The sequence below is a fragment of the Xenopus laevis genome, chromosome 5L (assembly GCF_017654675.1).
Source record: "Xenopus laevis strain J_2021 chromosome 5L, Xenopus_laevis_v10.1, whole genome shotgun sequence".
Lineage (NCBI taxonomy): Eukaryota > Metazoa > Chordata > Amphibia > Anura > Pipidae > Xenopus > Xenopus laevis.
The window spans coordinates 108,665,217-108,678,438 of NC_054379.1; the positions used below are offsets into that span (position 1 = coordinate 108,665,217).

The 13,222-nt window shown below is 35.7% G+C and overlaps 1 protein-coding gene across 1 annotated transcript in view; it reads left to right on the forward strand.

Moving 5' to 3' along the window:
• The window catches only part of LOC108705322 (titin), a 192,593-nt gene extending 180,042 nt beyond the window's left edge, over window positions 1-12,551 (forward strand). Inside the window, exons 105-109 of the mRNA XM_041563241.1 lie at window positions 2,439-2,690; window positions 6,046-6,300; window positions 8,114-8,368; window positions 10,574-10,647; window positions 10,732-12,551. Of these exons, the coding sequence (XP_041419175.1) occupies window positions 2,439-2,690; window positions 6,046-6,300; window positions 8,114-8,368; window positions 10,574-10,647; window positions 10,732-10,815 (920 nt within the window). The 3' untranslated portion in view covers window positions 10,816-12,551. The remainder of the gene's footprint in view (window positions 1-2,438; window positions 2,691-6,045; window positions 6,301-8,113; window positions 8,369-10,573; window positions 10,648-10,731) is intronic.
• The last annotated feature ends 671 nt before the right edge of the window (window positions 12,552-13,222 follow it).

The window sequence follows — 13,222 nt, forward strand, 5'->3', positions numbered from 1 at the left end:
GAAAGGGTAGTGGAATACACTAGACCACAGCTTTATTTCCCATATAAAAGTGCAGTGAGGGGAGGGTGGGAGAAGGCGAGTGTGTTTAGTCCTCTTCTTCCTCAAGGCTGCCTCTGATGTTGTAGACTCTTATAATAAGCCTGCAGAAGTGCTGAAATGTCATCCTCTCTCATCTTAGAATAAGGTAATTCCTAAAATCCACAAAACCTCCTTAAAACAGTTTATAGGTGCCAGGCTTCCAGGATTGTCCTTTTCTTGCAGTTATGTTAAAATTCTAGAGAAAACACTGCATTGTGGGTAAAATAAAGGGAATTTTGCACAATAATCGGTTTTGCAAAACAACACTTATATGCACTGTTTAAAGTAATTGTTCTGTAAAAAAAATAAAAACTGGGTAAAAAGATAGGCTGTGCAAAGTAAATATTTTTTCTGATATAGTTTGTTAGCCAAAAATGTAATGTATAAAGGCTGGAGGACTGGATGTGTAACATAACAGAACACTCCTTCCTTCCTTTGCAGCTCCCTGGTTTCCACTGATTGGTTACCAGGCAGTAACCAATCAGTGACTTGAGGGAACTCTGTGAAAGTCAGCAACCTTAAGGGGGCCACATGGGACATAACTGTTCAATGAGTTTGCAATTGATCCTCAGCAAGCAGTTAAGATTCAAAAGCAACAGTTACGGCCCATGTGGTCCCCCTCAAGTTACTGTTTGGTTACTGCTTGGTCACCAGGGTAACCAGTCAATGGAAACCAAGAGAGCTGAAAAGCAGGAAGTAGTGTTCAGGCTATTATGTTAGACATCCAATCACTCCAGCCTTTATACATTACATCTTTGGCTAACTAACTATATTGGAAACATTTTTTATTTTGCACAGCCTATCTATTTACTAGTTTTGTTTTTATACTGAACAATTCCTTTAAAAGAGAAGAATGAGTATTCAGGCATAAAACACCTTTCATGGCTTTTTAAAATGATGCTGTTTTATCACATTTTAGTATTGTACAGCACTGGGGAATATGTTGGTGCTTTATAAATACATGGCAATAATTACACTATGTGCTAAAGAAAATTCCCCTCATGTTACTATCAACTGGTGCTAAGATGCAGGGTCAATTGGGCATATACTGTATGTTAAACTGTCTCACTAAATATGGGTTTTGAGAATGAATTTGTAAGTGGATAAAATCTTTGTATCATAGTTCTGTGGCACATGTGAGAGTAAATGCTTTCAGACTAGTGAATGCTTTCAGACTATATAAAAAACAAAAGCGGCACCCAACAGGGCTGCCCTCTTTCACCCACATTATTTGTCATGGCTCTCGAGCCCTTTATTAAAAGGTTTGCTTACAACCAAACATTTCTGGGGTCAGCATAAGGAACAGACAATACAAAGTTGCTGCATACACAGATGATCCCAAACCTTAATAAACGACTTGACATATTTGGCGAGAGTAGCAAATTTAAGATTAATTATAGTAAATCCTTAGCCTTAAATATCTCAATCTCCCCATTTACAATCCAGGGACTTTCTCAAAATGTCCCATACAGCTGGATGAATAGACACTTGACTTTCCTGAGAATTTTTATCACTAAAGATTATGATGAATGGGTTGACACTAACTGGAAGATCCTATACATAAAATTAAATAAGGGACGACAGAAGTGGCCCAAACAGCCAATATCCAGGATCAATGTTATAAAAATAAATGTAATGCCTTGTTTTTTATATTTGTTACAGTGTATTCCCTTGCTTTAACCCAGCACATGATTCCAGACCTTCCAATCTGCTATTACCAAATTAATCTGGACTAGCCATCCCCCCCCCCCAAGAATTAAAACCTCTGTATTGCACAGGAAAAAGGGGGAAGGAGGCCTAGCTCTCCTGGATTGTGTACGATATCTCAAAGTGGCAATTCTAAACAGGATGATTGATTGGTCCTATCATTTGTATAATAAAGATTGAGTAGAAATTGAACAACAATCCACTGCTACACATTTGCTTCACTTACCCTGCATAGATAAAATACATCACAAGATACTACATAATTCACACCCATTATTAAAATTTACCGTAGCCATTTGGATCTTAGTAAAGGTTCTAAATTTGCCCTTAGCAAAGCTTAGCAAATGTACCTTAAGGTCACTGATCATAAGTGGTCTTTCCTGAATGTACCATTAGTACACAAATTTATTTAAAATTAATTTACTGTTTTGTTGATATATAGATATTGTGTAGCTGGTAAAGCATTTTGGATGGCTAGTTATAACTATGTTAAGAATTAGGATGCTTGCATTTTATATTTGGTACTATATATTGCTCCCACCACCTCTTCTTTCTTTTTGTACCCCCTTCCCCCATTTAACATTTATCCCCCATCTATCATACAAAAAAAAAGTTTGGTTTGTACTTAAATGAATGATTCTTTTATCTTCCAGTTCCTTCAACAATTGCAAGGCTGATCATAGACAATGTCACCACCACTTCAGTGTCTCTAAGCTGGCCTATTCCATTAGGAAAAATCAGTTCCTATTTCATCCAAGTCTTAGGGACTCCAACAAAAGAACTGAGCGTGTATACAAATTCTTTCTTTGTGGATCAGCTGATACCTGGAAATTATTACACATTTGTGGTCTTTGTTACTAATGGGAATAAAAATGGTACATACATACAGAGTTCTACAGCTACATGTAAGTATATTTAAAAAAAAAGGTCTAGTTACTGTACCTAAAAACATCCTTAAATATAGACAGTTTCAAATGTAAAGTGCATATGAGAAAAAGATTTGCATAATTTAGATAGTATTTGGAAACTCCTTCAAAATACATAAAATATGCTTCAATGTAACTTTTTACCTATAAGTAATCATGGCTACCACTTTTTAAACTGTATTGATGCTTAATAAATCTAGGCAACTATTTGCTCTAGTATTTGGAGGTTTTAGGAGCTTTGCAGCAAATCAAGTGACAATGCATCCCTTCAGCCTGTTCAGATTCATTATAAGTAACTATACATATGGATAATAGCGAACCCAGGAACTATTGCCAGCCTGGACCAGGCAATATTTACATGGTTCCCCAAGTGCATTGCATCATGGGTGCTACTTATCAGTAGTTCTTTCTGTTGGTGATGAGAAAGAAATGCCTTACCCACTCTGAAAATGTGAACAGCAACACATGGGATTCACAAATAAATGTAGTAGACACAACATAGTGTTGTGGGTAAAATAAAGTGATTTGTACATGTAAATTATGGGTAAAATACAGTGATTTGTGCATGTAAATCAAACTTTTACACAATAACCTGTGTTCATAAATGAGCCCTTATATACCTTCTTTATGGTGTCTGGTCCATTGACTTTAAAATGGGTCTTACAATGAGATGTGATAGAACTGAAATTATGCATCAGGAGAATTACACCTTCATAAATGAGTTCCATTGTCTGTTAAAATCAGATTTGAGAAGTAAAACTACAGTTTATGCCATTCTCTAAGAATAAAAACAGACAAAGGCAGTCATTTCATTACTGATCTAAAGGAGAAGAATAATGTAAAAGGAGAACTATAACTTAACTAAAGAAGCAGGGCAGAAATTTTGTACATTATAGAGGTTATTTATTAAAGGTTGTTTTTTCCACAAAAGATTTGAGTTTTCAAGAGTAGTTTTCAGAAAACCTGTCATGGTCATGTAGAAGTCAATGGCATAGGTTCCTTGAACCACTTGAAAATGTCTGTAGCCTTCATGGTGTTCAGGTTTTTTCGATGGTTTTCATTTGAAAACGTTATCAATCGACTCACATTTTTTTCTGCCGAAAACTTGATCAAATTGAGTCTTTGAGTTTTTCACCCCAATTACACTGATTCAAGTGATTTACATTCAAGTTTTTTCGTAAATTAGAAAACATTCGATTTGTGAGTTTATTGGCGGTCTTTGGTAACCTAATGGAATAATAAATATTTTTTCTTGTATGCTGTGAGTGCTTCATGCAAATGATTTTTTTTACAATATAAATATAATATAAGGCTGATTAGTAAATAATTCAGATTATTGGTACATGGAGGTCCAGAAACAGCACAAATAGCATCAGAATTTAATAATCAGCCCTGTAGCATTAGTTTATTTGACAGGAAAACCTAATTTTCTGCTTGATTGGTTGCATGACCTCTAAGCTTCTCAACAGCTGCTCAAAGAACACTGAGCATGTGTGTATCACTGACAAGCCTAACAAAATCCAAGATGAGAAACTGCTGTGACAATTTTAAAGGCCTGGATAATTAATACTAAAGATATGCTGAACCTTTAGTCTGGTTCAATAAGTTCAGTATATGGTATAAAATATGGCATTTCTACACATGTTTATTTTTAGGATTTAGTCCTTTAAAATTACTGGGGTGTGGGTGACAATATGTTAGACAACCCCCAAGTGAGCAAAATCTTTAATACTGGGACTGCACCCCATTTCTTCCTGGGTACAGCTGGGTACCTCACTTCAAGGTAAAATGTGGGAATACTATCAAGGCTGTTACTCCACTTGTGAAAAGAGAACTGTCATGAAAACATACATTTAAAGGGATCCTGTCATCGGAAAAAACATGTTTTTTTCAAAACACATCAGTTAATAGTGCTACTCCAGTAGAATTCTGCACTGAAATCCATTTTTTAAAAGAGTAAACAGATGATTTTATATTCAATTTTGAAATCTGACAAGGGCTAGACATTTTGTCAATTTCCCAGCTGCCCCCAGTCATGTGACTTGTGCCTGCACTTGAGGAGAGAAATGCTTTCTGGCAGGCTGCTGTTTTTCTTTCTCAATGTAACTGAATGTGTCTCAGTGGGACATGGGTTTTTACTATTGAGTGGTGTTCTTAGATCTACCAGGCAGCTGTCATCTAGGGATGGGCGAATTTGACCCGTTTTGTTTCGCCAAAAATTTGCGGCCGGCAAAATGTCGCAGACGAAATTGTTTTGACGCGCGTCTTTTTTTTTTTTGATGCACGCCGCCATACAAGTCTATGGGCGTCCTTTTTTCGGCGAAACGAGGCGAAAAAAATTCACCTATCCCTACTGTTATCTTGTGTTAGGGAGCTGCTATCTGTTTACCTTCCCATTGTTCTTTTGTTTGGCTGCTGGGGGGGGGGAAGGGAGGGGGTGATATCACTCCAACTTGCAGTACAACAGTAAAGAGTGATTAAAGTTTATCAGAGTACAAGTCTGTTTATTGTTGCAGCCTCATTAACCTGAGACTTGGTGAGCTGGGAATACATTCTGTGAACTACAGTAGAAATTTAGTTAAATCAGGTGTTATTAAGAATTTTGTTTTTTTATTCATTGACTAAATAAGGACTGTTTTAAGCTGTAATAAGCTGTTTTTTCTTTAGTTACCTTTGATTATGTGTTGGGAGACTTACACCTTTTTAAGTGGTTTCCATTGTCTTTTTTATTACATTTCCCCCATAGAGTTTTTTTATAATATGCAATTGTTTACAATAATAAAACTACAGAGAAGAGGAAAAAGGGATGGGGGAGTGATGAGTGGGGAAAGGGTAGTGGAATACACTAGGCCACAGCTTTATTTTCCACATTCAAGTGCAGTGAGGGGAGGGTGGGAGAAGGCAAGGGTGGTTTCCATTGTCTTTTTGTTGTAATCAAGTTTGATTAATAAACTACAATATGCCATTCTCCAAGAATAATAAAGCAGATGAGGCAGCAGTTTAATTATTGAATTTAAAGCACAGGAATAATGTTAAAAGCACAAGAGGTCATTATTTTTTACCCCCCCCCCCGTGGCCCTTTTCTATTATAAACAAATGGGGTGCTGTGTTTTCCTGGGGCTGTTTATCTTTAAATAAGAGATGCATAGGCCTGGGAAAAAATATTGCTCAGTGAATAACATATTGGCACCCCTCAGTGTTTTACCTTTTTCTGTCCTTTAAAGTAAAATTTGTACTTCTTTTTTGGTGTTTTAAAATAATCCATTTCCAGTGCCTGACAGACTAGACCAAATGTTCAGTTTGTACTAAAATGTATGGTTCTTTTATCTTCCAGTTCCTTCAGCAGTTTCAAGTTTGATCATAGACAACGTCACCACCACTTCAGTGTCTCTAAGCTGGGCTATTCCATTAGGCAATATTAGTTCCTATATCATCCAAGTCTTAGGGACGCCATCAAAGGAACCAATGAGAGTGAATACAAATTCTTTCATTGGGGATAAGTTGACACCTGGAAATTTTTACACATTTGTGGTCTTTGTTACAAATGGGAATCTGAATGGTACAAACACACAGAATTCAACATTTACAAGTAAGTATATTAAAAAAGCAATTTTTTTTTCTAATTGAGAAAATATACTTTACTATTTATTAAAAAAATATAAAACAAAGACTTTACAGGAATCTATGCACATAGGGGGGATGTAATATTGACAGTGGGACAGTAGGATAGCAATTGCCAATTTTATAGTTTGCGCAGTGTATGTAATAACATTTTGCAAACATTTTTTCTGACAAAATATTTAATGAAACTTCAGAGCAAGTGTTAAAGGTTCACAATGCGCAATTAAGATTGCCAATTAAATAAAAGCCTACTGAAGAATAGAACATTGCGACATGCACATTTTTATTCGCAAAGTTTTTGAATTTTGTGAATTTTATTACATTTCCCCCATAGAGTTTTTTCGTAATATGCAATTCTTTGCAATTAAAGTAAAACTACAAACTACAGAGTAAAGGAAAACTACAGAGTAGAGGAAAAAGTTATGGGGGAGTGGTGAGTGGGGAAAGGGTAGTGGAATACACTAGGCCACAGTTTTTTTTCCACATAAAAGTGCAGTGAGGGGAAGGTGGGAGAAGGCGAGGGTGTTTAGTCCTCTTCTTCCTCAAGGTTGACTCTGATGTTGTAGACTCTTATAATAAGCCTGCAGAAGTCCTGCAATGTCATCCTCTCTCGCCTTAAAATAAGGTAATTCCGAAAACCCACAAAACCTCCTAAAAACAGTATAGGTGCCAGGCTTCCAGGATTGTCCTTTTTCATATGGGTGCCCTGAAACAGTCCATACAACACCGCATGGTGACAAACTGGGCATGTTCCAAGGCATCAAGCACAGCCTGTGCAAATGGGAAATCCCAAAAATTGTTCAAAAATGGATGATGTGCCATGGGCAATGCCAGTATCTGCACAGGTTACTGGCATACATGTTGGTTCTCAGGAGTAGTCCACCTTGGATAGCCACCCATGCAATGTCTATGTGCTTGTTGGTCAACCTGTCTGAAGAAACATTCCCCCAAACGGTGTCAGCAGGGAGCCCTGAAATCGATTCCATCACATCCTAGTGTTAACTCTTTTTCTTGTTGTTGAGAGAGTAATGTTGTACCAACTGTGAACAGCAACTGCTAGGATTCACAAATGAATGTGATAGATGCAATTTAGTGCGTGACTGCAGTTAAGTTAACATTTTAGGGAAAACACTGCATTGTGGGTAAAATAAGTGATTTGTGCATGTAAATGGAATTTTGCGTAATAATCGGTTTTGCAAATGAACCCTTATATGCGCTGTATATGTATATGCATTGCTATCTATGGTTTTTGTTAAAGAGACTTTAAAATTAGTATTTGAGTAAGATGGGATAGAACTGGCTATTATGCATCATGAGAGTGAGAATGATACCTTTGTAAATGATTTCCCTTGTCTTTGTGTTTAAATCAGGTTCTCTAAGAATAATAAATAAAAAACAAAAACAAATACAAAAAGTATTGTAGAAGTGATACTTTTTATGGCTAACAATAAAAATACATTGCAAGCTTTCGGAGCACCAAGGCCGATTTGTCAGGCAAAATACCTATTTTTGCTACTGGCTAACACAGTACCACAGTTTTTGTTTTGTGCTTAATCTAAGAAGAATAAAACAGACAAAGGCAGTCATTTAATCATTGCCTTTAAAAGAGAAGATTAGGTATTCAGGCATAGATGTATAAAACACCTTTCATGGCTTTTTTAAAATAATTCTGTTTCATCCCATTTTAGTATTGTACAACACTGGGCAATATGTTTGTGCTTTATAAATACATGGCAATAATCACAATCTGTACTAAAATGCATGATTCTTTTATTTCCCAGTTCCTTCAGCAATTACAAGCTTGAACATAGGCAGCGTCTCTACCACCTCAGTGTATCTAAGCTGGCCTATTCCATTAGGAAATATCAGTTCCTATATCATCCAAGTCTCAGGCACTCCACGGAAGGAACCAATAACAGTGAATACCAATTTTTCCCTTGTGGATCAACTGATACCTGGAAATTATTATACATTCACAGTCTTTGCCACAGCTGGGAACATGAATGGCCAGAAAATTGCAAACTCAACAACAACAGGCAAGTTGAATGTTCTAGTGACTACAGATAAAAATGTTCTTCTTATTTAATATGGCCAGTTCTTGAATTTTATTTTTATTCTTTACTTGTTAAGAATATTTAACTAACACATTTAGAATATGTGAAAGTGTTAAATACTGCAGTTTCAAAAGTTTTAACCAGAGACTGTAACTGGGAACACATTCTGTAAACTAGAAGTCCGGTCCTGTTAGCCTGATCAAGCTAATATTTCTGTTAAGTACATTGTTGTTGCTGCTTCCTTCCATTGACATTTGCAGTTATCGCTATAATTATCATATAGTCCCACATATTCTGCAGTGTTTTGCAAAGATTGTTTTGCATACAGTCTCTACTAGTGATGAGTGAATCAGTCACATTTCATTTAGACTGAAAATTTAAGAAACTGTGAAAAAATTAGCAAAACTGTAAAACAAAATTTTGAAATGTGCACAATTTTTCTTGCTCCAAATGCATTTAAATCAATGGGTGTTTTTTCTTGTGCCAAATGAATTAAAGTCAGTGGGAGTTTTTTCGTATATAGCGAATTTTTTTGTCCAAATGCATTAAAGTCAATGGGCGTTTTTTTCTTTTGGCAACTTTTTTGTCTTGGCGTCAATTTAGTCTTGGCCTCTTGAATTTCGCCATGTATCCATGACTTGTGAAAAAACGTGCTCATCACTAATCTCTACCCTAGCAAAACTTACGGTCTCTTTTCTTTAATATATTTAAAAAACACACATATTATGGTTAATTTAGTCAGAAATAGTAGTATCCAGTGATGTCTCTTTAACTAAATGCACTTTCAGTAACTCACTTTAGAGTTTCAGTTCACTGACACAAAATTCAAATAATTTGTTGATTTTTTTTGTAGTTACCTTTGATTATGTACTTGCATAGTTTGCATAGTGCTACACATTTATTGGTAAATTTATCAAAGAGTGAAGTTCCGCCACTAGAGTGAAATTCCGCAGCTCTCCATTCATTTCTATGGGATTTTAAAAACCCCATAGAAATGAATGGGAAGTGGCGGGATTTCACTCTAGTGGCGGAACTTCACTATTAACTTCACTCTTTGATAAATATACCCCTTAGATTTGAAAGGATATATCATTTTTAATTTAACATATGGTACCCTGTTTATAAAGCATGGGGCAGAGAGAAAAATACAACAATGTATCAGTGTCCATAGGTTCATGGTTTTTGTTCCAGAATCGAGCACAGATACTTTTGCCTCTTCCATGAATATAGTGCTGCCCAAATTCTATGTGGACATTCACTTGGACACACCCTAGGGGGTCATAGACACAGAAGTTAGTGAGCCCCACCATGTGCAAGGTGCCTATAGCAAAGCTTTCAAAGTGTCCGGCTGATAACAAGAGGTGCAATGTACAGCAACAAGGGGTGTGATTTTCCAAACCATGCTCTAGAACTTGCATCTGGACATTAATAAACACTACCTATAGTGTTAAGAACTATAGTTCTCTGTCCCCTTTCCTTATCCTGTGTCTTCACTCTGAACTCATTTCATCCACGCATGATATTATAACTTCATTTTCAGCTTTATGCATTGTGATTTTCTTTACATTGATGTATTCTTAAATGCTATATATTAATTTACAACAGCTAATATTTGCACATAAATAACATTAGAAAACAAGAAATATTGGTGAAAAATAAAAGTCTCTAAATCTAGTTAGAGCCTAACCACTGACACTATACTACATACAACTTCTAGTTTATAGACTTACAGACTATAGACTATTAGATTACTAGACATTTTTTAGATTTAGGATTTGGTGTAATATTTTCATTATTGCATGGCATCCTATTCTTGTTTTCATATGTGTCTGGTTTGAACAGGGAATGTTGTAATTATGGCAACTCTATTATAATGCCATGAATCCCCCCCATCATCTGAAAATCTGCACTACGCCACACGGTGTAATTAGCACCTCCCTGGAGTAAGCTACATTAGATATGGCCAGAGTGAAATACCTAGTTGGTAGGCAATACTACTAGGATTGGAATACAGTTTAGGTAAAAGAAAGTGATACATTTAGCAAAGTCTAGTAAAAATGTTTTCATACAAATAACAGTCCAGCACAAGTGAAATATTTACACTTTTTGTTGGCATTTAATTGATAAAAAGTAAATTAAAAAAACACATATATTCCAGTTTAAATGATTTTTTATTCTTTATTGCAGACTCCAGCAGCATGTTTTTATCAATGACCTACTCTACAAATGATAGCAACATACAAAATAAAATTATTCAACAGGTAAGGAATAGATAAATATTTCCTATTTATTTGGACGTTATAGGCTATAAATAAATTACATAATGTGTCTGTGTTTTATTTTAGGTACAAGAATTCTTAAGCGAAACCTTTCCTGGACAGAAAATAACAGTCACATTGAAGGAAATGCGGAAAATATCCTACAAATAGTATATTAAATTATATAATAAAGTATTTGTCCTCAAGATCAACAATAGCCAGTCTCCTTAAATCAGCATACTGCCTAAACCTTTGCTCATGAAAGCTTTGTTGCAAAGACATTCTGCTACTGAGCTTACAGCATTAAAGGAGAAGGAAAGGTTAAAACTAAGTAAGCCTTATCAGAAAGGTATATATAAATATACTAGTAAACCCTCCAAGTAATGCTGCTTTGAGTCCTCTGTCAAAAGAAACACTGCATTTATTTCCTTCTGTTGTGTACATATGAGCTTCTGTATCAGACTTCCTGCCTTCAGTTTAAACCATCTTGCCCCGGGCATGAGAATGTAACCTTAATGCAGTTCATGTTTATTACTTATATGCCTTGTTCTTCAGAGACAATGCAACAGCAGAAGCTAAAGATATTTAGAACTGTTTTTTGGGGGAAACCTGAACACATTATTAATAAGTGAATCTTACTGAACATATCATAGGCCTGTGATTCCTACCTTGTAGAGCTTAATGTAGATCTAGGTCACTGTGATCCAAGGTAATATGTAAGTGAAAATACAAAGTCCACCCATGTCAGATTTAGAACGTATCCCTGCTCTGCAAAAATAAATAATCTACCTCTAAGTGCTGGAGCATGACAAGTAGCATAAATTGAATGTGACATTTTTCAGAAGGATTCCCCATAAACTTTTAAGGCACTTCATGTATCTTTTAAAGATATTGTATTATTTGTTATGATGATTTGTTACCAATTTCTGATCTAATAAACAAAGAAAGCTAAATTTAAGTTTTGTTTTGATGTTTACTGGTGAATAACTATAGTGCTTCCAACAGGCACTTCTCACTACAGTATTTTGTAGCATTTCTATTATAGCATTTATAGTAGCATTTCTACACACCAAAAGATTAAAGTATTTTAAAGTAATGAAAATATCATGTAATGTTGCCCTGCACTGGTAAAACTGATGTGTTTGCTTCAGAAACACTACTATAGTTCATATAAACAACCTGCTTTGTAGCAATGGTGGAAATTGAAAAAAGGCTATATGGCACAGGTTTATATATAATACCATTATGTTCTGTTGTATAACTGGAGCCTTTGAATAGCTACCACCATTGCTACACAGCAGCTTAGTTATGTAAACAAAAGTAGTGTTTCTGAAGCAAACAGATCAGTTTTACCGGTGCAGGGCAACACTGCATTATATTTTTATTACTTTAAAACACTTTAATTTTTTATGTGACTGTTCCTTTAATGTATTGTGTTTACATGCTGTAAGATTCCAATAGAAGTCACAGCACCACCAGTGGAAGTCTACTTAAAACGCCTTTATTGATTACACGGCTTGGATCTCCAACTAGCTTATTGGAGATCCAAGCTGTGTAATCAATAAAAGGCTTTATAAGTATACTTTACTTCCACTGATGGTGTTGTGACTTCTATTTGAATTATATTATCGAGTTGAAGTGAACAACGCTACACGTACGTGCACCTGCAATTAATCAATTAAAGTTTAGTCAGTGCTGACCAATTGCAATTATTTACATGCTGTAAGATTACAGTTGTTATATGAAACCCACTTTCATATATACTGTAACTTGTTGCCAACCGAAATGGCTTCATACTTGATCAGATATATGTGTACAATTGCTTATTTTTACTTCCCCTAATCCCTTTTTTATTGCTGTACCCCAACTAAATAATGTTTGACAAATAAAGAATTTACAAAAAACAAGTAATATGTCTTTGCAAACCTTTTTCTCGCTACTTATGATACCATAAACTCACTGATTATGTGATTTTCTTTTTTGTCACTGATTGTGGGCTCTTTAGACTAGGGTAAATATATTAGTCTGTATATATTTTGATGGCAAAGGGTTTTTAATCCGTTGAAGAGGCTGCTGCACAGTGCATGGCCTCTCTATGCCCAAATGCTTAAGCTCAGACGTGGCATCCCACTTATATCAATGAAATTAAAAAGGTTTTTGGGGCTGACTCTAGCTATGGGTCTCAAAGCCAATTCCTGGGAGTGCTACTTGGATACCTCTATAAAATTGTCCATCCCTGACTTTTCTAGAAAGTGTTATCAGATTTTGCCTTTAACAGGAGTTCATGAGATACATGGTACTATTGCCCAAAGGTTCTCTCGCAACCCTGGGTTATGTTTCAACCCATGTTTTGAATTAACCTATCATGCAAGGCTGTACTATTTAAGGGTTGTAAAGTGGGGTGTATTTGGAGTTGTAATAAGCATTGGTATTCTGCTTTTTACATATACTTATGGGTTATGTGACTAGTGCTAGATTTCCAATCTGGTGCTAGTTGCAAAGCGCAGCCAGACTCTGTGAGCAGGTACTTTTTTTAATGAACAGTAAGGGGCATTGCTTTTGGGCACACTTCCTCTAT